The sequence below is a fragment of the Meleagris gallopavo genome, chromosome 6 (assembly GCF_000146605.3).
Source record: "Meleagris gallopavo isolate NT-WF06-2002-E0010 breed Aviagen turkey brand Nicholas breeding stock chromosome 6, Turkey_5.1, whole genome shotgun sequence".
NCBI classification, from domain to species: domain Eukaryota; kingdom Metazoa; phylum Chordata; class Aves; order Galliformes; family Phasianidae; genus Meleagris; species Meleagris gallopavo.
The window spans coordinates 50,136,744-50,163,873 of record NC_015016.2 but is presented as its reverse complement, the minus strand read 5'-3'; the positions used below and the strand labels follow the sequence as shown (position 1 = coordinate 50,163,873).

Here is a 27,130-nt window from a genome sequence, read left to right as displayed (position 1 = left end):
AACCTGGATACAAATCCAAGGAGCTTCAGATGCTCTGAAGGGCTAGCAGGCATTGGATTCATCAAATCTCGAATCCGTGCTAAGCCAGCAATTCCAACTCCAACCACCACAGTCCCAAACATTCTGTTAATCTGACTAGAGGAAAAAAGAAAAACACAACATTTTTTTCACTTAAGAGAGAGAGAAGCAGCTCTCTATTTGGGGGGGAGGGGGATTGGGAGGATGGATTATTCTTTAACTCTGCTTTCATATAGCCAAACCTTATTCAGATGTCAGCAAGTAGCTAACAGAAATGTAATGCAATAGGCTACTGAGTTCACTCAAATCCCTTTGAAATGTGTTCAAGTGGTTCATCAAATCACAGAACTTTTCTTAAGACCTGTATATAGCTAGCATATCACAGCCCCAACAGAAAGTCCTTCCTTTCCATGAATGGATGGCAGACTTTAAAAGTGAGACATTTTTCTATTTATATAATAGCTTCCTTTCTGGAAAGAAGCCAAAAAGTTCTGCAAATCCAGCGGAGTTTTATATAAAGCCAGCTGACTTTCTGAGAGTATGCAATACAGCCTGTCCTGGGCTGCCATATGGCCATTAACTGCACAGCAGCACAGCCAAAGTATTCTTAGACAGAAAGCAAAGAACATTTATCTTGTCTTCCCCGATGTAACTGCTGGTATGTCCTACACTGCCAAGATGCAACCAAACATCTGATAACTTGGTCAAGACGTTTGACATTTCCATGCATGAAGAAAGCTGTGTGATCTCTTTAATGACAAGCAGGCATGGCTTAAAGATTTATATCTCCCAAGTGCATATCCCTACCACAACAGCATCACAGGGAGGATGAGCAGGGCAGTACTTTCATGGGCCAGTCCACTGGTGATGAACTCTTTGTATTCTGATTTGCCATCAATGTGTTGAAGCTGAAGTCAATTAGCATAACCTTAGAAACCTCTAATGAGAGCTGTTCATCTACCGCAAGGACAAGTAATGCTTTGTAAAGTAATTCTAAAATTTATGGGAAAAAATAGCTTTAAGACAATCCAAGTCAGCCTCTGTTTTTTGTGTTTTTTTGTTTGTTGTTTTTTGTTTGTTTTGGGGTTTTTGTTTGTTTGTTTGTTTGTTTGTTGTTAATTTCATCCAACTGAAGCTTCCCTTCAGACCCCGCTTCTTCTTTTCTGGTGTCCCTCCCTCCACTGCCCTGTGTAGCCCTCTGCCATTTCACTATTCATTTCCAAAAAGCACATGGCTTCAGCTCCTCTACCCCCTCCCATCAGAAAGCTCTAGGCAGCAGTAATATCCATCTTTACCATGGCCATCTTTGAAGCTCTTCCTTGGACTCCTTCTTGTATTCAATACACTTCTTTGCACCACGGAACACAAAACTGGACAAAGCTCTGCAGCTGTAGCCATGTCCTTTCTAATGCAGTCCAGAACACTGCTGACCTTTGCAAGAAGAGGACAATATGGACTGAGGTTCAGTTTGTCCACCACCTTCTGCAAGGTACTTTCTGGTGTTCCAGCCAGGAACTGGTGCACAAGGGTTATTCCATTCTAGGCACAGCTCTCTACACTTGCCTTTACTGGAATTCATGATGTGCCATTTCTTCAGCATGCCCAGACCCCTCTAAATAGCAGCTCTTTTTACTGGTGTACCGATCACTCCCCAGAGTTTGATTTTACTCACAGAATGGCTGAAGGTGCACTCAATCCCAACATCCAGGTGGTTAGTAATGATATTAAATACTATGGGCCATGATATCCCTTGAGGGATGTCACCAATTGACTGTGCAAATTTGATGGCTATTGCTTGAACTTTATGTCACAGATCACAAATATTTGAGCCAGTTTTCCACACACCATACAGCTCACGTACTCAGTCCACATCTCACCAATTTGGTCATAAGAATACTACAGAAGATCACATCAAAGGCCTTGCTAGAGTCAAACTTAAAAACTATTCACCATTTTCTTCTTGTCAACAGCAGCAGTCATCTCATCACGGAAGGTGATTGGATTGGTCAGGCACTATTTGCCTTCAGTAAATCCAATAGTGGCTGTTCGCAAACATCTTCTTGTACCTTACATGCTTGCATGTCTTCCAGGAGGATTTGCTCCATTGCTTTCCCAGTGACCAAAGTGAGGGTAACCAGCCTACAATTCCCATGATACTCACTTTCCTACCTTGAAAACAAGGCAAACACTTGCCTTTTTGCCTCACAGTAACATCGGATGTCAGGGACTGCTGCATGTTCAATGAGCAAAAGAGCTATATCACTGTCCATCTCTGCTGTGGGTAATGATCACAGAATCACACAGAATCACAGAATGGCCGGAGTTGGAAGAGACCTCAGGGATCATGAATCTCCAACCCCCCTGCCACACGCAGGGCCACCAACCTCCAGTGATATATTACCACAGACTGTTAGTCGGTTCTGAAACCTGGGAGGCCTGAGAACAGACTGGTGAAAGCCAAGGTATAAAAGGCGCTAAACACTTTCAATTTTCACTTGCCTCTGGCCCAATGGAACAGCAGGCCCACGTTTAGTCTTGATGCCACAGAAGCCCTTCCTGTTGCTAGTTTAAGCGCCAGCTGAGCTTTGCCTTCCCAGCTTCATCACTGTAATCCTGGTGCTGTCTCTGTGTCTCTCCTAGGAAGTCCTGCCTGATATCTGCCTCCATGTACTTTCTCTGTGTACCTGAGGTCAGTCAGATGGTTCCTGTTGATCCACACCAGCTGAATCATGAGAACAGCTTTCCAATATGGTGAGAACAGCCTTATTCCGTAACTTCAGAGGATACAAACTGAAGGACAAGATGTCTGCATACACATAAGCTCAAGAAGATAATGCAGAGTCAGTGGAAACTCACTGCTAAACACTGATAAGAAAGAATTGATGCCCTGTTGTGGAAGATAGGACAGTGAAACAGATGACTCAGCTCAACACAACACCAGTATGAGCTGCTTCAGGCTAACTCCCCTTAAAAGGTTGGAAGTCCACAGCAAAGGTAAACTACTAGTCCATTGACTACCAGAGGTCCTCACCACATTTTAAAGACGCACGCTCAAGAGCGTGGGTCAATATGTTAACGATTTCTTGGAATTCTGGCCCATTTTCTTGGAATGTAATGAGTATGTGTACATTATGTCTTTAAATACGTACCTACAGCTTTTCTTGGTGTGCGAGTTAGGACATATCCCCCTCGCACCCAGTGCTGAAATAAACATACTGCTTCATAACCTTACGTGGATTATAGAGTTTGATTTCACACGTCACAGCATTCTGTCACATTCGGCTTGCTATACACCAGAGTACTTGTGCTCTCTGCCCTCCAAGGCAGCCTCCCATGAGATCTTGTCAAGCACATCCGTAAATATCCAAAAACCACTCTTCTGAAACCTATGGTTGTCACTCTTTAAATTCTGATTCATAAAGGACTCCAGTATAGACCAGGACCAAGTCAATGGAGGCTTAGAAGTGGTCCTGCTAGAGAACAGTAAATCGAGGCCTTATTTTAAGTTCAGGTATTTTCTAGGTTATGGGAGTTTTAAGCTGTTACTATTTGCCTACTGCCCTTAGTGGGACTAATGGTTGCATGGCAGACAAATTCCCCTGACCTCCTACAGCCACCCTGTTTCCAAGTACTGCTGTATCTGTTGGTGAGATGCTAACACCAGTTTCATCTAAGGAAAGAAGATGTGGGAGCTGTCTTCTTTCCACCACCACAAATAAAGAACATTTCACCAAATACCAGTGTTTTTGCATCTCCTTTGAAGAGCTCTCCTGCTTTCATCTGAGAAAAAACTTCTGACCTCCCAAAAAGTGAAATTTAAGGGAGTCAAGATGATTTCAACCAAAGAACAAAAGCTGTTACTAAGCAACCTGTTGCCACAGCAACTAGCTGCGAGGCACAGTGAGCAGGCTCCCAAGGTTTTCCAGGTTAATACAGTATTCACACAAACAGAGACAGCTACGACATGCACACTGCAGAGCTTTGCTTATGTGCATAGCCAAGAGAAAAATCATGGTGTCTGCATCCCTGCTGATGGTTTTTATTACCCTCATTTTGTTCACACAATGTATCTGGAAACTGCTTAGCGAGAAAGGTAAATTGGATGTTTTGTTTTCACCTACCAAAGCAGAATAAAGAATATTCACCTAAGAGCCCAGATGAATATATGAAAATTTACTCATTATTTCAAGCTTTTATGCTAGAATAACAACTACAGTTATCTTTCAGTTACAAAGCTGATGAAAGAGAAAGCCCAAACCATAAACTGCTGTGCCTGCCTTTCATGCCTTCTTCTTAAAACCTGTCATCTCAGTTAAAGCTTCGACAAGGCTGCTGAATCTTGGCTCCTGTAGTACTGGGGGAAAAAAAAAAAAAAAAGTAGTGATACAACAGTACATTGGCCAGCACCAAAGGGTCCAGCATCCAGGAGACCAGCATGACACAGAAGTTACCCTGAGAACAGCATTTAGCTGAAGAGGCTCATTTATGCCACACAGATGTATCATAACCCCATCACCCTCCTGCTCTCTGTCGAGCTTTCTGTGCTTGTGCTGCTTGTTTCCTCCATTGGATAGCTGTAAACAGGTATGCAGCAAAATGTATTCTCTATGCATTCTTAGGAAATTCAGTAGTAAAAGGAATATTCAGCAACAGAACTGGCAATGGAGCATGTCCGAAAGGATTGGTCACACAGCAAATGCATTCCTCCCTGGTGCAACCACAGCAGGACTTCAGCCTTTACATCTCAAAAAACTTTCTAGTGCTCACACAGGTAAGCTTTACCTCCATTTGGTGCAACATCACTAAGGCCATGCAAAACCAATGCACAGGCATGATAAAAAGACAGATCTTAATTATCGCCCTACTCACTAAATATTTTTCATGCCATATCTACACACTGCAGGTAACAGGTACCTTCTCTTATCACACACCAAGTGTTTTAATAAAGCGTCACACATTTCCTGCAGTTTTTCAAGTCTCATTCCCACAAGTACAAATGAGTGACTCACATTAGAAATCAAAATATTTTGCAATCAGTTTCACCTGCAGCAGCACTATCACACTGATGTGAGAAGCCTTCCTCGAGCAATTCCAATCCAGTCTAAGTGTGCTGCTTCAAATGACTGCTACACGTACCAGGAGAAGCAGAAACCTTGCATATCAGTACTTAATCTGAATATGCTGCCATGAAGGTTAGCAAAACTTTGCATATTCAATAGCTGAAACATTTGATTCCCACAGTTATTGAATGGTAATTGTTAGTTTCTCCAGTGTCCCCTTCTGTAGAAGTCATATCCTTGCTTACATTAGATCTCTATCTCTCCAGAGCTAGAGTCCTCACATGTTGTCACTTACTCCTACCACTTAAAAACACAGAATGCAACCACCAGCAGTAGATATATTATACATCATCATACATACAGTAGCCTGGTGACTGTATTCTGCTACTGCTATGAGAAACAGGGAGAGGAGGAATTCCTACATTCAGATGGCCGGCAACTGGGGAGACCGGGATGCAGGGGCAGTTACCGGACTGATTGAGCATCCGAGCCCAGCCGCTAGAGGGATCTACTGGTAGACCACATCCTGCTCAACCAGAGAAGTCAGCAGGACGAGGCTGCTGGTGCTACGTTCATGCAAGTGCCCTGAACGCCTGTGATCTATGGGGCCAGCCACATACATGTCCGTATACGGTATATGTCTGTGCTCCGTGTGAATGAGCTGACAGGGAATACATTTTCATCCACACTACTGGTTGGACCTGAGAGCATGGAGCTAGAGCAGCCTCACCCCTCCCAGACTTTCAGATCCAGCCCAATATATTCCCCTAATATAACCCAGATTTGTTTGAGGGAGTTCCTCAGAATTTATTTTGCAGCAGACTTGTGGATTAGACAGATAATGTTTTCCCTATTATGGCAGTAAAGCCTAGAGAAGGGGTTGTGGCACCTTTCTCAGCAAAGATTTTTAGGGGAACACCAGACAGCGGGTGTAGAAATGACAAGTTGAAACACTGAGAATCCTTCCAGAGCTACATCTCTCATTTCAAACACCCAGAGTCCTGAAGATGCTGTACTTGAGATGTTAGTTACATTTTACTGCTGACACCGCCACATTTTACTCTCATACTGCAAGACACATCTGCCTGGAGCAGAAAAAGCAGAAGTTGAACAGTATGGCTTTTGTTGGTGTAGTTTAGAAAAGAGAAGAACAGCACAAATACTCCCATTTAGCACATTTTTTAAAAGCATAAACACCTTTTGTTCTAGAGGGGACTACTTAAACACTTCAGCCTTTGCATGCAGTGAAGCCTAGTGTTGTAAATACGAAGCATATACAAAGAGTATATACAAATTAGAAGTAAACCTGGCATGGGTCACTTTCATCAGTCCTAACTAAAGACAGAACTTGAAACAAAAAAGGAGAAACAAAATGGAGATGGAGAAAGTAATTGTTTGAACACTAACATGCTAGAGCAGCAGTTTGTGGTTTTGCTCTACTTTGCTGCAACCATGAGATAGTACCCTTCTGCAAGAAAGAGATTATCAAGAAGGCAACGCCCAGCACTCTATCACTGTTACTTCTCTTCCAGAACACAAACAGAAAATGAGAACCAAAGATAAGTAACCTCAAAAATCTGTCAGACCCATTTACCATCCTTTACCATCCATCCACCTGTTTCAGAAGAAAACAGCACCTAGTAGTTTCAGAGCTGTCCTTGAGCTGCTTATAACAGTCTTACCAACCCTCCCCAAGCATTTGTCCTTTGCTAGCACCCCTTTTTTGGCTAGCACATCTCAGTCCACAACTTCCTGGCAGGCACACAGAGCCTGGTAGGTGAGTTAAAACTTTGAGGCACCAACTCTCACAGAGGTTTACCATCAGACAACAGTCTCTCATCCTGACTGGCCCTACTACACCTTGGAATAGCCAGAGTAAGCTTCTCTTCCTGGCTTTTAAATGCAAACATCTGCATGCTTTTACAATTACAGGCATGTTTACTTGTCCAGGCTTTCTGATGAAATTCTGTTTTTCCAGCTGGCTTCCAAAGCTGAAGTTGATATAGTTAGATTGAGATCTAGCCAGCCATTCATTGTGTTACAGGTGCCCAACAAACACCTTCACTAAAAAGTGAAAGTTAACAATAAATGATGACTTATAACCAATATACTGTCTCCAGCATTAATAACTGAGCAGAGTGGAAAAATTTTACTAAAGCATACTTGTTGCAGCCTAACTCCACCAAGTCCAGAGTCCATAGCTGCCCTGACTCACATCCCAGAAAGGCTGCACTCCACATCCTGCAACTCCATACAGGCAGTAAAAACTTTTCACAAAACTCATAAAACTGTGAGAGGTACTGTGAGAAGCTGAAGATCTGTCTTTAATACATCAGATCTTCCACCCTGTGGAATCAGAAGTGCTGTGAAATACCGGTGTGAGCATGAATGATCATCTTGTCCTGTTGCTTTTCTCCATCCCTAGTGAGCCTTTGAGGTTCAGATTTGGTCAAAGAGTCAGAAGAGAAAAAAAACAAAGCAAGTAACACTTTTGAGGCAGAGTTCCAGAGACAGACATACAAAGAAACCAAGTCCTTCTTGGTCTGGCTTGTTTTGTTTCAAAATCTGCCCTGAGATACTGGAATATTGTATTATTTCAGTGAGGGGGTGGGGGGAATAACGGTGATTTGTGGGGCCAGTTTCAATGGTGGTCCTTGCCTACTGTACATGCTTTGCAAGAGACAACTGATTTCTACAGGTGACTGCAGATGGCCAAACTCCTTTTGAATGTATCTGCACTGCTAGCACCAAAACTGGCCAGGAAAGAACTGAGCTCACCTTTCAGCACTCCAAAAAAAAAAAAAAAAGCTAAGCGCAAGAAATGAAGGGATCCAGTTTTGATTTAATAAAAAATATACTATTCAAAAAAGCTCTTGAAATTTCCAGGAAATACTCTGGAGAGAATTAGAGTCTTGTGAAACTCCTGGGTGGATGAATAATCCCACATAAGAACTATTAGTTAACCAAAAGGCTGCGGTTAATTAGTAAAGGAAAGAGCCACAAGCAATCTCAAAGAAGTTATTTTGGGCTTTAGTGTGCTATAACAATATTTGAAAGTGAATTTATACATGGTTATAGAAGAAGAAAAGAATGTTTTAATAGACAAGTGTCAATTTCTTTAAAGCCCAAGTTTAGATGAGCATTCAGAAGAATGAGCTGTAGTATGGAGCGATCAGCAATTCACAGATCCTGTTTTTTCCATGGGATCAAACAATAGTATTGCTACAGTTCAAGTCTTGACAGAACACAGCTTGGAGAAAACAGGCCTGAGTAAATTCTAACTCAAACAAAATATATGGCGCTAGTGAATGATCTCCTTTTCCTCAAAATGCATTCTCCAACCTTTGTTTGCTTAACACCTGTGCAGGCACTAAATTCATATGCATTCCGTGGTTTCCAAGCAGAACCAGAATAAAGCCACCAGGATCTCTGCACAGCCAAGCAGCTGCGGAGCCACAGGAAAGCTCAATTTCCAGACTGTGTTCTCACTTTCTCCCAGAAGTTCTCTTGGTGACCTAAAGCAAGCAAATCAGATCCTTTTCCCTGTCAGTCCTCCCAGTTCCAAAGCAAGGGAAATCTCTCTCTACTGCAAAGCATCCTCGGGTCTTCTGATGTTTAATGTAATGCAGTAAGTAGGCATCACTACAACCTGTGTTCTTCCCCTTTGCTGTAGGAAACCCCACACAGATTAGGCATCTAGAAAAGGTGGGTATAACCACGTTTTGTGTTCAAATACCTATTTAAAACATACAATATAAGCTACAACAAACATTTCATATTTCCTTTTTCTTGCTGTTAAATTCAACTGAAGCCCTAGACCTACAAGTAATTAATTATATGCATGCTTAGCTTTAATCATGACTAATCCCTCTGATAAATGAGAATACTTATAGAATTACATCAGGAAATAAGAGATTTCACCATAACATTAGTGGGCACAAGAACAAAGCACATACCCAGCCACAAGCATGTTCTTTTAATATCTTTATGAACTCAACCCAAAAGATGATACCTATCTTCCGGTCCACAGAAGGTCACTGCATTCCAGCTCTGTGAAAGGCTGGCCTATTTTGAGAACTGCCCCCACCCAAAAATAAATAAAGAGATAAAAAGACAGACAGACAGACTGACAGAGATAAGTAAAATACAGCGCTCCTGCTAGAAGCTACCTGCAGTCACCACAAAGATATTGCTTGCCATGGCTGATGAAACCTCCTGTGTCCATCATAAGCACTTCAGCTCATAGTACCAGGAGCCTGGCCTACGCTGTCTGCAGAGTAAACAACATACATCTTGTCTGAAGCTGGTCAGAAAATTGTAGTTGGTCAGACAAATTAATTTTTTTTGCTGAGTTTCTCTTCTCCTAACCCAGAAAAATGTTTAAATTCTTTAAAATAAATTGATATTGACTGAAAACTTATTACTAGATTAATTTAACTTCGAAAGTGGATAATATAATATAGTAATAATATAAAAATAATTCATACAATGGCTAGTACCTCCACCATTTTATCAGTCTACCCCTTTTCAACAGGGCCTGAAAAATGTAATCGAAGCTCTCAATTATATCCTGGAAATCTATCAATGATAGCAATTGCTTCATTGTAGGGGAAAAAAACAGCTCTTGAATTAGGAGAAAGAACGAAGGCTACTCACATTCCTGATACTTTTCCAGCCCAATATTTTTCATGCTACTGACCATCATAGAACTCAAGAATTGCCACTAGCCAGCCACCAAGCTCTTTTCACACGAACGGTCAGTCTGCAATTTTATGTCTTTTAGCAGCCAAGCAGTCCTCACATGCTACTCCTCTTAAGAATATCCCAAGAAACTGAAAAAAGTCTTTATCAGCCACTAGAAGGAGTGCTTGGTATCATACCAATAAAAAAAAAGTTAATTAAAACATTTTATATAAAGACTATAGGAACTCTGTAAAGTACTTTTCCAAAGTACTTCAACTTTCCAGAAAATCTTATGTAGTTTTAGGAAAGACAATGCTTTGTGTTTAACTGGACACAGTTCAAAAGTGAATTCTTCATCTCTTCCAACTTCTAGGTTTACCCCTTCAAATCAAAGAGATTTCTAAAATGAGAGAGGCAGTTTTATATAGTGAGTAGCTGAATTACTCAGAAGTTTTAGTTTCCATGTACAGTTAGATAGCTTTGAGCATCTCTAAGACCTGAACATGTGCTAACCCAAAGCTTGAAGCTACTAAAAAAAAAAAAAAGACTCACAAAATGGTCTCAACTTACAGCTGTGTATTTACAGATTCACCATCACCAGAATCACTGCCTAGTCTCAAAGGGACCTAAAAACAGCCATCAGCAAAAGAGAAGATTCCAACTCAATCCCCTCCAACTACTACTAATATTCAAAAAACATCTAAGGAGAAATGAGAGCATACCTTAACACACAGGTCAGGTACCTCCGTTCATTGAGCAGGAACATGCGTCATGAATACAGAACCCACTGAAACTGATAACCTGACTTGATGGTTGGGCCCATGCAGTAACGTTTGCTGAAGAAGGATACAGGATGGATTGTGACAGTATTCTAGAGGCATTGTAGGTTCAACGCACTCTGTTAAATCTTGCTGGATAGTGATTGCTGAGGCTGCTGGCACCATCTACAAAACTTGTGACCTTATCCAAAATCTCAGTACGTCTGTACCTAAAATTGGTGAGTTGGCTTAAAAGAATGCTTTACTTTTCCCAATCTGCCTTCAGATGTGTTCAGTGGTGTTAGTGAAGCTAATTACCTTCTCAGAAGAATATTTTAGAAACACAACCTACCCAAAAACCTAATCCAAAAATATCTACTAGATGTGCACCAGTAATTTATTCTAACCACTGTGGTTCAATAGCTGGATAATACCTTGTTGATGGCAGGATTGGTGCATTTGCCTAGTTTTGCAGTAACTTAAGCAAACTCCCATAGAGGTTCAGCTGCCAACAATACTAAAGTCACTATAAGCAGGCAATGTACCTTGTAAGAAAGGCAGAAAAAGAACTCAGTCATGGAAGCAAGAGATTTCCAAAATGAATACTTCTAAAACATAAATGCAGCATAAATGTAACTGCACCATTCCTATAAGTGGCCAAAGAGGTCACTAAGTTCTGAGAAATAGAAAGTGGCTGTACTGAACCGTTACCATCCTAAGCTATCAATGGCAGCATAAAAGATACTCTGTAATGTACCAGTAATCCTGTTCATTACATTTTTCAGCCTCACAGCTTTAAAATAATTCAGTCTAAATGCATTCATTTCTCTTTATTTTGAGGTTCTGGGTGAGAACTGTTCAAGGTTAATTTCTATTATTTAAGCCATATGCATCTCAGGCACAATTGTGGTAACTCCACAAAATGGGTTTCAGACAAATTATCTCATGTTTTGGTCCTTAGAAATGGAAGATATAAGGCAACCTACCTGAGCATCATAAGCACTCTCACTACATATAGGTATTTGTAAGTTGTCACTGTTTTATACATTCCCTCAAAAGATATCAGGTCAAATTCATGTAGATAAAGAAAGTAAAGGAGCCTTGGTAGATAAGAATATGTAAGCCATAACTGTTTGCAATGGCAGTCCTCTGAGTCCACTTAGATCCCCCTTGCTTTGGATTTGATCCAAAGAAAGAGAATGACAGTGTGGCCAGACAACGGCTCGTGAGCCATATTTGCAGGTCACAAGCCATTTGGCTATACTTGCATTCAGGCTGGATGGTTTTTCCCAGTGACTATATCAATTTTGTTTCCACAGTCTGGAATAAATAAAGCTTATTCCGAGAAGGCATATAAACATCTAAGGTCACGTAGGGGCTGGCAAAGATAATTATGAGCAGAGAAGAAAGTACTTTGAACTTCCATTTATTCTCCCTGCACTGATGGTGAGCTTCTTGATGAAAAACATCATCTCTGTCAGCACGTCAGTATGAGAACCCAAAGGTGAAAGCTAAAGAGTTGAAGATTCCTTTAGTAATTGTTTAGCCAAACAAAGCTTAATGGTTACTTCTCCTAGGTTATCAGCACCTTCATGCTTCTTTAGGAGTTCAGCAGCATCCCACACAGGAGGTCTTCACCACCCATATTTTAAAAACAGGAATATTTTGTTTCTGGTATTACGGGCCATTTAAGCTGGGAAACTACTGGTCAGTTGATGTGGATGGTAGTAAACTGGACCAGAACTTTCTCTGATAAGTGTTCTCTCAACTGAGTACACGAAAGGAAGAACACTGTTATCTGGCATTTAAAAAATAAAGCTAGCCCTCAAAATTGAGCCTCCTTGTGTAGCCAGCAGGGAATAAAGACAGTTCTCCCTTTCTGCCTCCTGGGAAGGCAGCATCTTTCCTGGTGGAGTCTAACAGAAAAACCAGGTTCAGAGCAGCCAGAGAAATATGTTCTCACATTCCCTGCTCAGAGTGCAAGAGATCTATATTTCTTCTCTCCCTGTGACAAAAGGCCACGACATCCAGTCAATCTAAGTCTATTTTAAAAGATCAGCTCGACATTTTTATGGTTCTTCTGTGTTTTATTTGCATCAATATTGCAAATATCATTAGAGCAGGCTGGCTGTCACCAGGCCCTACCCAGGAAGGACTGGGCTAGAAACACAGATTGTCAGAATATTGTTATTTTTAAGCAGTAATCAGTCAGGCAAATAGCTTGTTTATTTTGGAAAGATTTACAGAACAACCCTCAGTCTTAAGGCCTCTTTTCAAATGCCAGACATAATAAAAGTAGATAATATGTCTTATTTTTGTAAATACTGGCCTAAATGCAAGGATAGCTGTTCATTCTGGCTTTGGCTAGGACAGAGTTTATTTTCCTTACATTGTTTGCTATGATGCTATGTTTTGGCTTCAGGAGAAGAATGACGTTGATACTACACAATGTTACAGTTGTTGATGAACAGTGCTGTACAGAGCCAAAGACTTCTAAGCTTGTTGTACTGTTCTGCCACTGAAGGGGCTGGGGGAGCACAAGGGTTAGGAAAGGGACAGAACCAGGAGAGCTCATTTAAACTGGCCAAAGTTCTATACCATATCGTGTTATGCAAGAGGTATAGAACCGAAGAGAGTTGGCCAGGGGGGCAGACAATGCTCAAGGATTGGCTGGGCACTGGTTGTCACGTGGTGAGCAACTGTGTTGTGCATCACATTTCGTAAAATATATCATATATATGTATATGATAAGAGTAATTATCATAACAGTAATTAACTGTTAACAGTAATAAAAGTAATTGACTGTTATTCCTCATTTCTTTTCCTGTCTTAGTAAAAATCTTTTTACCTATTCTTTCTCCCATCCCACTGGGATGATGGGGTAAGAGAAAGGCTATATGGTTGACAGGTTAAATCACAAAACTATTCCACTTCACAGTCCCCAAGAAAGTAAGTTAGACTCCAAAAATCAAAGTTTTGCTCAGCTGCTGCCATTAGAGAAGGTTACAAATTCCAGATGAAAAACATGTTTTCCAAAGCAAATATTTCTAGCAGTTTCTGATGTCAATGAACCTAAGACATCTCACTGTTTCTAAGATACTGCACTCCAGATTACTCAAATGGCAAATGCAAGCACTGGATATTTAGGAAAAAAAAAACAAAAAACAAAAAACAAACAACACAAAATAACAACTCTATTCTGTCTTACATTGGACACCAAGACTGAAAGTGGACAAAATTCACATTACTGCCAATGACAGAACTGTACCATTTCTGTTTACAGCCTTGGCACTTAACTGTGAACTGTCACTGGTATAGATTTTTATCCTTTTCTTTTAATTCCTCCCAGATTTTTGACTCTGTAGAATCATTGCTTTAGAAGAGAACACAGGTCAAGAGTTAATTTGCCTTCTCCATCCATATCTTATGAATCTGATCTGATGGGGACAAAAATCTCAGTCCTATACAAATCTGTGTCTGTCATTAGGTGTAAATACAGATAGGGATTTATACAGATACGTTAATCACACTCCCAACCACACAATTCTGCCTGAGAAAAATTAACTAATTACTCTGAAGATAAGTTTGAACAAGCCTCTGTGGTCTCTAAATGCCTAACTAAATGTCAGACTAACCCAACTGCTGCTGCTAATCTGTGTCAGAGCATGCACTTAATAAATACTAAGTGCTGCTCTCCCTAAAAACAGAAAGGTTCACAAGGCTTCACAACTTTTATCATAGCTAAATCCTTCCACGTTGTTTCGGCTGGAACAACAGTGGTCTTGGCTCTTCCCCTCACAAACTGTACTACTTCTCTCTTTCTTAATTAGGGATTATGGGATGATCTAATAATTCTATATTCTCTCTGGAAGCCTTCATTTGCTTTTTTCCTCATGGAACAAAGTAAGACAATAAAGATGCTGTCTCCACATTTCACTAAGAAGGAAAAGTAATAAACACAGCAACATTACTTGAGCCATGAGAATGGCTTTCTTTATAAGCATAGGACAGCCTTTAATTTAGCATTCAGGATAGTTACTGTAACATAGCAGGAACACCGGTTGCCCAAGCCAGGGTCTTACAAAGTTTATAATGGTATACTAATAAGAAAGAGGAAAAAAAAAAACCCAGACTTCTTTTATTCTGTTTAAATTTATGTTGTCAAAGTTCAGTTCTATTTAACACAGTGAATTTCACACATCTGGAATAACTGGATTAGCAAATTCATGTCATTATCTTTCCCAGTCAGGTGAGATTTTTCTGCAATTTTTTTCCAAGTAGAACAGTAAAGCTGTGTCTGGGTGCAAATATTAGTGTAAAGAATGCTTAAGTTCATTAAATTTAATTTGGAAAAAAAACAAAACAAAACAAATAAACAAAAATCCAATTTTTGCTTACTTGAGAAGAAACAGGTCAAAAGTATTTTTATGTTTGCATTACTATTGAGCTTCCAGGTGCAAGCCCAACCTATTTGCCCTACATGCATAACAACACTGCTCAAGGCTGGCTCCCGAGGAGGAGGCAGCCCCTCAGCAACCTTTGCTCTAACGAGTAACAACAGGACATGTACACATTCCATGTTTCCTAACCCAAGATTAACGTGCTAAGCCTTGTTTTTCTGACAGGTTTTCTTCTGCAAGACCTGTTCTCTCCCCTCTCCATGAAGTAAAGATTTTGATGCCTTACAATATTGTTTACGTTGTCCTTTATTAAGCAAGTCCTACTACAATAAGCAGTAACGGCAGGCTTCAGAAAGATATGTGGTTGCCTAAAAATTAAAAGGTTATTGCTGGTCCTATGTATGTTGATATGACTACATGTCAAACGAATCAACTTCTTACTTCTTCCCCTGGGGAGTTATTCTCCTACTGCAAACCCTTCTGACAAATATTCAAATCCTTCATCTTGGTTTCTCTGCTTCTTATCGGCTCTGGTTTACACTTATGCCTTGTGCCTGACTGCTCCTTACCTGAATAGCAGGAGAAGCAGAGACAAAACTACAATGGACCACATCAGCAATGTTGGAAAACACTTATTCTCTAAAGCTTCTTATAAAAAATCTGCACAGAACTGCATGCAGCATAATATCCTTCCTATAAGGCATAGAAAACTGAGGTGACTGAAGATTTATCATTGCAAAACAAAAATGCCAATGTGCATTTAATTCTCTTATCTTACTGAAATTTTGATACAAAAGTGCAAGACAGGAAGTGACTTCGGTTGTAATTCAAGCTCTTGTCAGTTCATGTATAGACTCACCTTCACTTGTTTCAACAAGAATGATTCCTTCTCAGTACATAGAAGCAGCCCTCCTGCCGTCCTGTTCTATCTGCTAGAGTTGGTTTCTGAAGTCAGCAGATACTGATATTTGACCCTTAGTTAAAATGATACATCTCAGAACTGAATGTGGTGGTATGCCTGTTTATTCTGGAAATGTTTGGTTAGCCTGATAACTTACGAAGTATTGATGACAGTTTAAAAAAAAAAAAAAAACAAAAAACAGAAACTACAAAGATTGATCCTCCTTTTTAGTTATACAAAATATGCACTGCCCTTTCCTCAAGGTAAATACAAACCATACTGAATTGACTTAAACTCCAGTTTCTTTCCAGAAACTCAGTTTATGTGCTAAAGAAACGGAGGTTAGTATTAGAATAAAGGCTTTTGACAGTATTCATGTGAATTTACGAAGACAAGTCCAAAATACATTAGCTCTCACGTTCCCTGATCCTACAGTAGAAATCATATTAACCATTACAATTGTGTATTTTACTATCAGTCATGGAATGTCTAAGTTCATTTATAACTTTAGTGAACAAGTGTTTGCTAAATATCTGTTCAGTTAAACTCCAACTGAAGTCTTCTGGCGCTTCGAAGGAAGTTTCATGCTGTTAGTTTCCACTGGAAACAATATGATTCCCTTTGTAGTAAGGCAGCGACATAATGACATGCGTTGGTGAAATAAAACTAATGTTTCCTTAGAAAATATTATCATCTTTTAATTATAAAATTTGTAAAGGATATTTTCTTCCAAGCTGGAAACCTCATTAGGTAGGCTGGTCTTCTTTCACTTAGCTGAATTTTGAACATTTAACTACTGCTCTTAATTCTGTGAAAATTAAACTTCAAGTTGGATTTGTATTATTGAAACAGATTTGTCTTTATTTTCCCATGACTCACATAGATGGCAGAAAGATGCTCAAACACTATGTTTTAGATTTTTGGCATGGTATCAAATTGCACTGCATTAGCCAGATAAGTAACAGCTGAATGACTACCTTCAGCTCAGGAAAATTAATGTGGCAAACCATTTTAAGGAATTCGGTAAAAATGATTTCACAGAAAATCAGTTTAGTAAACTGCTGCCCTAATTAACACTAGCTTGATTTTTTGAACAACTTCCAACAAAGAAGTTCAGAATGACAGGAGAGTTATATAAAGGCTGAGCCTCCCTTTCTGTGCATAGACAGAGCCATGATGCATTTTTTTTTAAACAAAGATAAATGGCAGGTGTGACTGAAGGATTAAATAATAATAATGAAGAGTCAGCTTTACACACAGATTCCACTCTGTATCTGAGAAAATGAGAACCACGGTTTTCCCACCAGAAGTAGTTTGGAATATGACCCCACCGCATTCCTTCCAAAAACGTACATATCATCATCCCCACACCACACACAGGTAAAGTGAAGTGCATCAAGGTAACGGGCTACTACTTCAGGAGGAGATGCCAGATTCGTGCAGCAGCCACAGATTTTAACAGGGCTTGCAGGAAGCTCAGCACTCCTTTGTGCAAGCTCGAAAACAATCTGGGAAAAGGTTTTGAATGAACTTTTGCCGGCCACCCCACGATGCTAACTAGATACTTTTTGTCATTTTTGAGATAATTCTCCGCTTCGGTGCAGCTCAGTCATTTTTCTAAAGGGGTTCCCTGTTCTCTCTGTTCCCCCGTTCCCGGGACTGGGCTGTCCCCTCGATACGGCGGGTGCCCTGCAGCAGCTAGGAAGCCCAAGAGGTGCAGGACTCCCATACTGCTTCCCAGCAGGGGGGGGAAACGCTGGTGGCAAGAAATTTTCAGAAAGGCAGAACGGGTTCACAAACCAAAAACGGTGCTTCCAAACCCTAATTACTGTTAGCAGGGATTAAGTATAGTCACTAACCTCTTAAATTCACAGAGGAGAAACGTGATCCTGTTTAATTCTCCTCCGCTCCCTGCAGCTCCTTCTTACACAACGCCCTGCAGATCCGGCATATCAATGCACAGCTCGCCCTGCTGCTATCATCGCAGCAACACCCCTTGGCCGGGAGTCCAATAAGGACATCGTAGGGGCGGGCTATAGCCAGAAGCAGATACAGCCACAGAAAGGCTGCACGGGCGTTGAGGCTGCGAGCTTTCACCTCACCAGAAAACGCTGAGCAGGGTCGCGAGGGACGGATTCCCCCGGGGGTCTGGGGAAGACCCCAGTTAAGCCAAAGCAACCCAGACCCCTACGTGCCGAGGCTTGTTGAGGCTGGTACCCATTAGCACTTGCATCCGCTGGCTTCATGCAGTAGGCTGAGTCGTTACTCAGGAAGATGGGAGTTTCAGCAGCGCCAAGCCTCCCAGAAGAAAAGCAATGACGTCTGTGCCTGGCTTTGCCCTAGCAAGCTGCATATGGAAAGTAGCTGTTGGGACAAAGCAGGCGTTACACAAGCTCTTACTCAGGGCTATTTCCCCTCGTCCAACAGAGACTGGTTCCTGGCACACAAAATGCTAGGCTTCAGCACTAGCTTCTCCTTAGAGAAACACTCTGCCCAGCTCTTTCTTCTACCCTCTTTACTAACCTTGCATCTTGGGCTTTTTATCTACATGAAAGAGAGCTTGTGCTCAGGGCTTGAAAGATAAAAGCCAGAGAAGGTGCAGCTGTCTTCCCAGAGGCCAGTAGTTCCTGCAATAAACAGGGTATGAAAGGATGAAAATGTGAATTACACAGCTCATGTTATATCATGCTGATGTGGGCCATTTACAGACCATGCTGACACCTAAAACTGCCAAAGTCAGTCTAGAGATACAAAAACTAAAACAACAACAACAACAAACAACAGCAACAAACAACTTCTGAATAAATTTGCCTCAGATGTAAAGTAGAAACAACTCTGCTGAAATCAGTAACAAAACACTTTTCCACCTGAGCATGTTCTATTCAGCCTATTTGAAGTAACTCTTAGATCACGCTGTATTTAAGTAAGAAGTAATAGCATAGTTTGTCTTTTCCTGCTAGGCTTAAAAATTCAGTTATATATCCCTTACATTCTTTATTCTAAAATTCTGCAGGATGGGATTCTTTTGAGATTTTCTCACTCATTCCTTCTCGCAGCTAACTTCCTCACCAGCAAGAAGTCAGGAACACACTTAGCCTCCTTGTAGCTACATGTCCTTTTCTGTAGTCATGTTATCTATGTTATCGGAGCCACTTACAGAGTCCTAACACAGGCACAGCCTCCATGGTCTAACAGAACATTATCTGAACATGGGGTTTATACTGACATGATTATGCTGAATATTTCAAATATGTCACAGAATGTTTCAAAATAACTTGCCTCTTTCAGGCACTTTGGAGCATCACAGTTCAAGGTGGCCAAGGCACAGATCTACCCATCAGAAGTTCTAATTTATAGTAATTACACAACTGCAATAAGGAGGAGCTCCAGAGTGTGGCTAAAGAATTACTTACAAGACTGATGAGCAGGAAGTTTGAAGAACATCAAAGCATGAATGAAGGTTGGCAACATATGTGTTGTATTGCATATAGAAGCATTAGCAGACCAGGGTGTATGGCATTTAAAGATACACAAAGCAAGTTCAACATATGGTACAGCTAATAACTAGCATGTGACTGTATGCTTAGCATAAAGTAATGAATCAATTAGCATGATAAGAAACCATGCTGAATAGCAGAATGTATGAAATAATGCATATGGACTGATTAGAGGCAGATGTAGCTCAGTATTCGGCTTCAGTAATAATGCTAGCATTTGTACAGCCACATGTTCTACAGTACCCAGGGCCTATTTGATCTCAGTACTAACCTTATAAAAGAGAAAAATCTCTACTTTTTCAATGGATCAGCTCCCAAAACATGGGTAGGAGTGGCAACAGAAAGCAGAACAGGAATACAGAACTGCTTCTTCCCAGCATGTTGGAAGTTCCAGCATTTAGGCTGGTTTAAACTTGTTGGGTAACTACACTTTCTGGCTCCACTGCTTGCTGTTTGCCTCCATGCTCTGCCGTTGGTTTGTTTGTTTATTCATATGGCTAGATAACAAATGCAACACTTGGAGCCAGACCTGAGCAAGATTAGGGAGTGAGGGAGCTGCTTCTTTGAAGGGGTAGAATGGAACCTGGACTCCGGAGTGACCATTTGTGGCTGTGAGATGAGCAGGAAATGTGGCAAGAGAAGCTGGGGAGTCTTTGGGATGATGACTTTGGAGCAGCAGCATATTGTGGCAGGAGAGTCACGGATTCGCTGCTGGTGCAGAACGAAGACCTTTATACATATACATGCTTACAACCTTTTACACTCACACAACAACCTCCTAGACACATGTACCAACCAGGCGCCTCGTGCGTGTTTACATTTGGTGCACGTAGCTATCAAGTTTGCTTACACATTTGCAAGGTCTTTTGTTTGTAATGTCTTTCTTTGTCCCACATCTCCCCCTTCTTTAATAGTTTGAACAGCAAGCATTTGGTATTAATATAAAGTGTATGTACTAAGAAACATGCAAAAAACAAAAAACAACATTAATCTGCATGATCTTTCAGACCCACGGTCCCAAACCTTGATACCACCCATCAAACTAAACCCATGATCTTCAACATGTAGCTTTTGCCCCACAGATAGAAAATTTTGTGAGGTAGTTGTCACATTGCTTGACACTGAGATATTGGCTGTAGTATCCACAGTCCAGTTGTCTCCGTAAGGCTTCGGTTGGGAGGATACGCAGAAGGTTGTCACAGATCTGAAGAAGCAGCAGGAGATGTTGATGGTGCAGTCAAGCAGGGCTTTATGACTGTGGCTGGAACCCATCGTGGTCTAGCACCTGTGGAAACACAACCATCACCTCTTCCCCAAGTTATTAACAGAAGTGGACCCTCACATTGATCAGAACCCAAGTTTTTAACCATCACAGGTGCCCTCCCTGGAGTGTTCTCTTGTTTACCATTCGTTAAAGCAAAATGTCAAGCTATTGGTGATCCATTCTCATCCTGCCACCAGTACAAAAAATTTAATACGTATTTTGCTTTGGCCAGTTTCTCGGTTAGGGATACACCACCCATTCCCCATTTTTGTTTTAGTAGCACGGCCTTCAGCGTGCTGTGGGTGCATTCAATAATGGCTTGGCCTGTGTGTGTGTGGAATACCTGTAACATGTTTAATGCCCCAGGCCTTTAAGAAATCTCTGACACATACTGAGACGTGACTGGGGCCATTATCTGTTTTTATGGTTTGTGTGACTCCTAGAGTTGCAAATGCGAACAAGAGATGCTTACAAACGTCCCATGCCTTTTCTCCAGTATGAGGGGAGGCTATGATCACACCAGAGAAGGTGTCCACTGTAACATGAACATTATTTCAGGTGGCCAAACTCAGGAATATGAGTAACATCCATCTACCACAGTTCTAGTGGTTTCAACCCCCTTGAATTGACTCCGTAAGACAGCGATGGTGTGATCTGCTGACAATCAGGGCATGCAGTGGTTATTTGGCACCTGGTTCAGTGTAGGTCCAAATGATTTCTGTAGTGCTGTCGCCTTTTGGTGGAAAAAGGTATGCAATAACCGCACCTGTTCAAACATACTAGGTACAACCACAATACCTGCCAGTTGATCTGTGACTCTATTACCTTCTGTTAATGGTCCAGGCAAAATGGTATGGGATCAAACATGTGCAGTGCAGTAACATTCCTTTTGCATATTAATCAAAATCAAAAGGGAATACAGTAACGCAAATAGCCGCTCATTAGACACCACTTTTAAATATGCTGCTTCTATCCTGGTGACTATTGCAGTTACATATGCCGAGTCTGTAACAATATTAATAGGGTCAGACCATTTTTTAAATACCCGCACCACCGCAGCTAACTCTATCATCTGTGGAGATCACTCTACAATATGAATATCAGACATCCACCATCCTCGAGAGTCCCGCCAACAATAACCGAACGTCTTGTCCCCTCTGATCTATCCGTAAAGACAGTCAACACATCTAACGGAATAGGAGAGCATTTAGGAAGATCCTGTAACCAAAAATGGGATTGTAATAATCTGTGCCCTGGCGGATGCGCAGATATTGTTCCAGGGAAGTCTTCCACGGCCACCTGAAAAAGCAGCAAACTTTGCAACAACCATTGTAACATATTTAGAGATACTGGCAAAATAAGCACTGAAGGCTCTAACTCACTCAGTGACAATACTCTTTGCCATCCCCTGATGATGAGGGTGGTGATCATTTCAACCCTTGCAGTGAAAGTTTTTGAAAATTGATGAGGCAGGAAGATCCATTCCAACATCAGGAGTGGGTCTTTTAATTTTGCATCCCATTGAAATAGGAGTGCGTATGGCTGGAAGTCCGGATTCATAATTAACAGCTGAAAGGGGAGAACTGGATCATATCGCTGAACCTGTTGTCCTGACACTGCTGTGGCAACCTCCTTAATGGTGATTTGCACTTCGGGTGTCAAAGTTCACCTTGAATTTAATGTCGTGTCCCTTTTTAATAATTGGAATAATGGGTGCAACATTTTGTTGGTTATGCCAAGTGTGGGTGGGACCCAATTTATGGCTCCTAATAGTTTTTGCATATAATTCAGGGTGCCAACCTCTGAGCTTATATTTAAGCATTGTGGGGCTATGTTCTGATTCATAATTTGCCAACCCAAATATCACCAGGGCGAGCTCTCCTGAACTTTCTCAGGAGCCACTTCTAATCTCTGACTTCTGATGCATTCAAGAACTATGGTCATTGCATGTTGTATCGCTTCCCCTGACTGAGTTGCCATGAGAATGTTATCCATATAGTGACAAATAGTTGTGTGGGGCAACTTTTCCCTTGCAGGGGATAGAGCCCTTGCTACAAACCACTGACACATAGTGGGACTGTTTTTCATTCCCTGGGATAGCACTGTCTAATGGTATTGTTTAGCTGGTTCAGATGCATTAATGAAGGGAACTGAGAATGCAAATTTAGGCACATCATGAAGATCCAGCGGAATGGTAAGGAAGCACACTCCCTTAAATCAATAACAGTCAAACATCAGTGTTTTGATATCATGGTAGGGGATGGTAGTCCAGACTGCAATGGTCCCATTTATTCCATGACAACATTAATTTATCGTAAGTCTTATATCAGATGTCATTTCCCATTCTTCTTCCTAGTTACAAACACATGGGCTGGTAGTAGGAATTATGTGGCCAGCTGTTAATTGTTCCTGAACCAGCTCATACAAGTGGTGCAGATGTCTTCCATATGAGTGGTAATGCTTTTTTGATTTGTCCCCAAAATCAATCCTCACTGATAGAGGCAGTCTCATCCCCAAGAGTCAATGGTGGTGGAGGTGGTGGAGGATGTAAGCATGAACACAGGCTCTTTTGCCTTCAGGACCCACTACTTGAATCACATGTGCACTCTCTACAGGGAGAGTCTGTCCTCCTATACCTGTTAACGCGGTATGAACCTGGGAGGTGGGCCAATGCGGTGGCCAGGAACTTTGGGCAATTACTGTTACATCTGCCCCAGTGTCCTTGATGTCAGACACCGCAAATTTCTGTGATGGACTCCCTGACTCTAGCATGCAAGTCAGGGTTAGCCAAATGTGTGATACTTTTTGAGCCCACAGTATATGTGGGGAATCTGTACAGCCAAACCTCTCAGCCCCTCACTCTTTGTCAATCGCTAGTACCCGTTGTGCATAAAAATATATCAGTTGTGCAATATGGGCACCCAATGGCACAAGAAGGCACTGGCATCCATACCATAATTTTCATCTCCCTAAGAAATCTGCATCTATAACCCCCAAACAGACCTAGTAAAAGGATAGGTTTATTCAGAGGGCGGAGAACTTTCTGACATTATCATTATCATTTTCTGACATCCTCATTATCATTTTCTATAGCCATCTTTTGTAGCAGTATTGCTGTGCCTCCTCATTTTTCACCTGTTTGTCCACAGTATCTTTCAATTTATCAATAAACTGCATGAAAGGTTCACCTGGCCCCTACTTTTTTTTTAATAAATGAATGCTGGGGCTTACCCACATCAAGGACCTTTAGAAAGGCACCTAGGGCTAAGTCTTTGGATTGGTCTAAAGCCGCAACATTCAATTGCACTTGAGCCCTTGTGGCAGCATAATTACCTTCCCCAAGCAGGGCTTCCATACCAATGACTTATAAAGGGTCCTCATTCAGTCTACCCAGATTCTCCATTGCCTTTTGTTGTGCAGATTCTCTCCAAAAGTCCATCCGCATCATGTATTGAGTACTTGTTAAAATCAGTTCTGCCAAGGTCTTGCAATCACGAGGACTAAGAGTGTAATTTTTCATAACGGAACGCAACAGATTACCAATATAGGGAGAGCCCAGCCCAAATTCAAGAACTGCTTCCCCGAGTTCTTTTATAATTTGAAAGCTTATACCCTTCCATCTCAGGCACTTATTAGGTTCATAAATTACAGAGCTGGCTGGACCATGTCAAAATCCCCCTCCCGCTCCGCTTCTTTGAGGATCACATGCCAAACATCATGTGGATCTGGAAGGTGCAAGTCTGGTTCCTTCCTCGGGCTCACTAGATTGAGGTCTAAAGGGACAATTATGTCCTTACAATCGTGGTCATTTACAGCGGCTTACACCACAGATGGAGCAGTGGGCTCTATCGGGACGGTGGATTCCGCTTATTCTTTTAGCAATTCAAAAACCGATCTCCAGGGCCCCAGAAGGTCTTTAGCCACAGGTCAGAGCACTTGTTGCATCCCACAGCCTCACTCCAGCTTTGTCCCAAGTTTCTGTGTCACAGATCGTAGCCCCATCCACTCCTACGTTACGAGAGACCCACACAAAAAGTCACTTAGATGGAAGCTTTCCACTTCAGCGTGGTTTGTTACACTTGTTCCCGTCATTGCCCATTGCTCACCTCTGTCCTGCAGAAGTGCTTGGGCTGTGCAGCTGGTCCTGTGAGAATTGAATGTTGTTTCTGCATCAGAACAAAATAAGAATTTTGTTAACTTCATGGTCTTTACCGTTTGGGGTTTTTGTTTTATAGTTCGTTTCAGGGGCCTTACTACTTTATTAGAGTTCTATAAGTTAAAGTAATATGTATGTATATATGTATAGCCAACATTGAGAATATATTTCACACATTGCAACAGTATTCTGCCAATTTAAAAAAGAACAATTCACTACATGATACGGGGAATGCCTGGAGAAGATCGGACATCTCCCCTCCCCTCCGTACTCTTTGTTTAACAAGAATTCCAAGCAAATCACCTTATCAATAGGACAAGAAGAGCACTGAACATCAGATAACGATCCAATTAAATCCTCCGATAAGATTGTGAACCCGGAGTACCCAGCAAGTGGGGAAACGGGGGAGAAGGGGGAGGTAAGGGAGAGAAAAAGAGTATAAAAGTTGTCATGCTGTGTCCATAGGTGCGCTCCTGCTTGCGGGACGCCCGCCATTGCAATCGCGAATAAAATCTGCTTTTATCAGAGATACCGTCCTGGCAAAATTATTCGGATATTTCCAACAGTCCTGCTTCCTTTCAGCAAATTTTGGGTCCAGCTTCCTCTCAGCAACCCCAATTTCTGCTTCCTTTCAGCAATTTTTTAGGTTCTGCTTCTTTTCAGCGGCCCTAATTCCTTGCCACCGGTCAGCTTGATAGCTCATTATTTCCCGAGGCTAACCCCGATGCAGGGTCCCTGTTTGGCTACCATTTGTGGCAGGAGAGTCACAGACTCTGTTGCTGGTGCAGAAGGAAGACCTTTATACATGTACATGCTTACAACCTTTTACACCCCTGTAACAACCCCTTGGTCACATGTACCAACCGGGCACCTTGTACATGCTTACTCATTTGCGAGGTCTTTTGTTCACAATGTCTTTCTTTGTCCCACAGCAAATAGCACCCAGCATAACTGTAGGTCTACTGGTATACAAATGTCTTCAACAGACTGTTCCTCTTTCCACAGGAAAGCAGAGAAATAAAGTGTCTATAAATAATGAAGAGCTTTTCATCATGCGCACAGAATAAAACAAACAAAAAAATCCCAACAGCATCGGGTGGATATTTTATAGCTTCCACCACTGTAAACTAGTAAGGACACAGTTTGTACGGGTACTAAGGCTGGCTTTTTATTTATTTATTTTTTTTAAGTAATTAGGTATGTTGGAGTCATGAGCATAAAAGTAACTGATTTCACAAAGAAGGAATGTTAGCAGAGAGGCAGGAGGAAAGAATGAAGGTTAAAAAGCCTGCAGCTTTGCACACAAAACAGCCTCTGAACAAGCTTTATTGGCATGAGCATAGGATGAGTTCCCAGTAATGTGGGCTGCCATCCTCCTTCCTAGTTGTACCATATTTCTCACAGCATTTTTTGTTTTACCTGCATATTGTTTTATTTTGTTGGTTGCCTTTTCATGCCTGTCTTTTCTCCAGGCTGACAGAGCCATAGTCCTAGGAACATTACAAGTCATAGCATATAGCAGATGTATAAACTAACTTCAGCTACAATCTAGCAATCTCTCACTTTTCAACTTTGTCAGGATCACATAAACAGTGCAAAAAGTAATCATCATTCTAGTGATAAGACTTGCCTGGCAACAACTAGAAGCTCTTGAAGGGAAAAAAAACCACTTGTGTTTGGGTGAATTCAATAGCAAATAGTATTCCACTAAATCACAATGACAAGCCAAAAAGTGTAAATAAGAAATTGAAAATGACTTGGATAACAAAACAAACTGGCATGGCAGCAGTACCGAGAAGGATGTTCAGTTCAGCTCCTCAGTCAGGAGCATACAGTACTCAGTATACATCAAACTATGTATGATGCACTGAGAAATAATAGGAGAGCAAACTCTGAAATTACTGGTACAGTCACCATTTAATTTCAGATGAATCAACGCTATTGTGAGCTGACACTCAGGATCCTCTACTCTAAGAACATGCTCATGCCCTTTACAAAAGCTGCAAAAGCCTAAGTGCTGATCTGTTGTAGCCGTAGAAAACCTGCCAAATAAACTCTTGCAGGGACATCAGCTATGTGGTACAGTGATGAGGGATAAATCTGAAAGGAAAAGATAAGAGCAGAAATTAAGCATGCGTATCAGTTTATGGAATCAGATCAAGAGATGCAATGAATTTTGGAACTAAACTTTCTAGATTATTGAAAAGGGACAGAAATAGTTGAGAATGGGTTTGGTGTTTTTTTTTTTCCAATTCATTTTAATATATAGGTGTATGTTTTATCATATCCTTTGGTTTGGGTCTTGTCCTGGAAAAATAAAATTAAGTACCTCCTCCTCCCTCCCAAAAGTAAATTCCAAAGCAAGACTGAAAGGCCTGGTGTTTTTTTCTGGG

General features: G+C 41.3%; 1 protein-coding gene across 3 annotated transcripts in view; it reads right to left on the bottom strand.

Annotated features, from left to right (window-relative positions):
• Positions 1–18,011, bottom strand: part of BLVRA (biliverdin reductase A) — a 28,589-nt gene extending 10,578 nt beyond the window's left edge. Inside the window, exons 1-2 of one of the 3 annotated variants that reach the window (XM_003207332.4) lie at positions 17,680–18,011; positions 4–135 (exon numbers count right to left, since the gene is read on the bottom strand). In XM_003207332.4, the coding sequence (XP_003207380.2) occupies positions 4–122 (119 nt within the window). In that variant the 5' untranslated portion in view covers positions 123–135; positions 17,680–18,011. Of the gene's footprint in view, positions 1–3; positions 136–2,702; positions 3,128–15,778; positions 15,915–17,679 lie in introns of those variants that run through there. The other 2 variants (XM_010713110.3, XM_010713109.3) reach the window with 2 other exon arrangements.
• Positions 18,012–27,130: the final 9,119 nt, after the last annotated feature.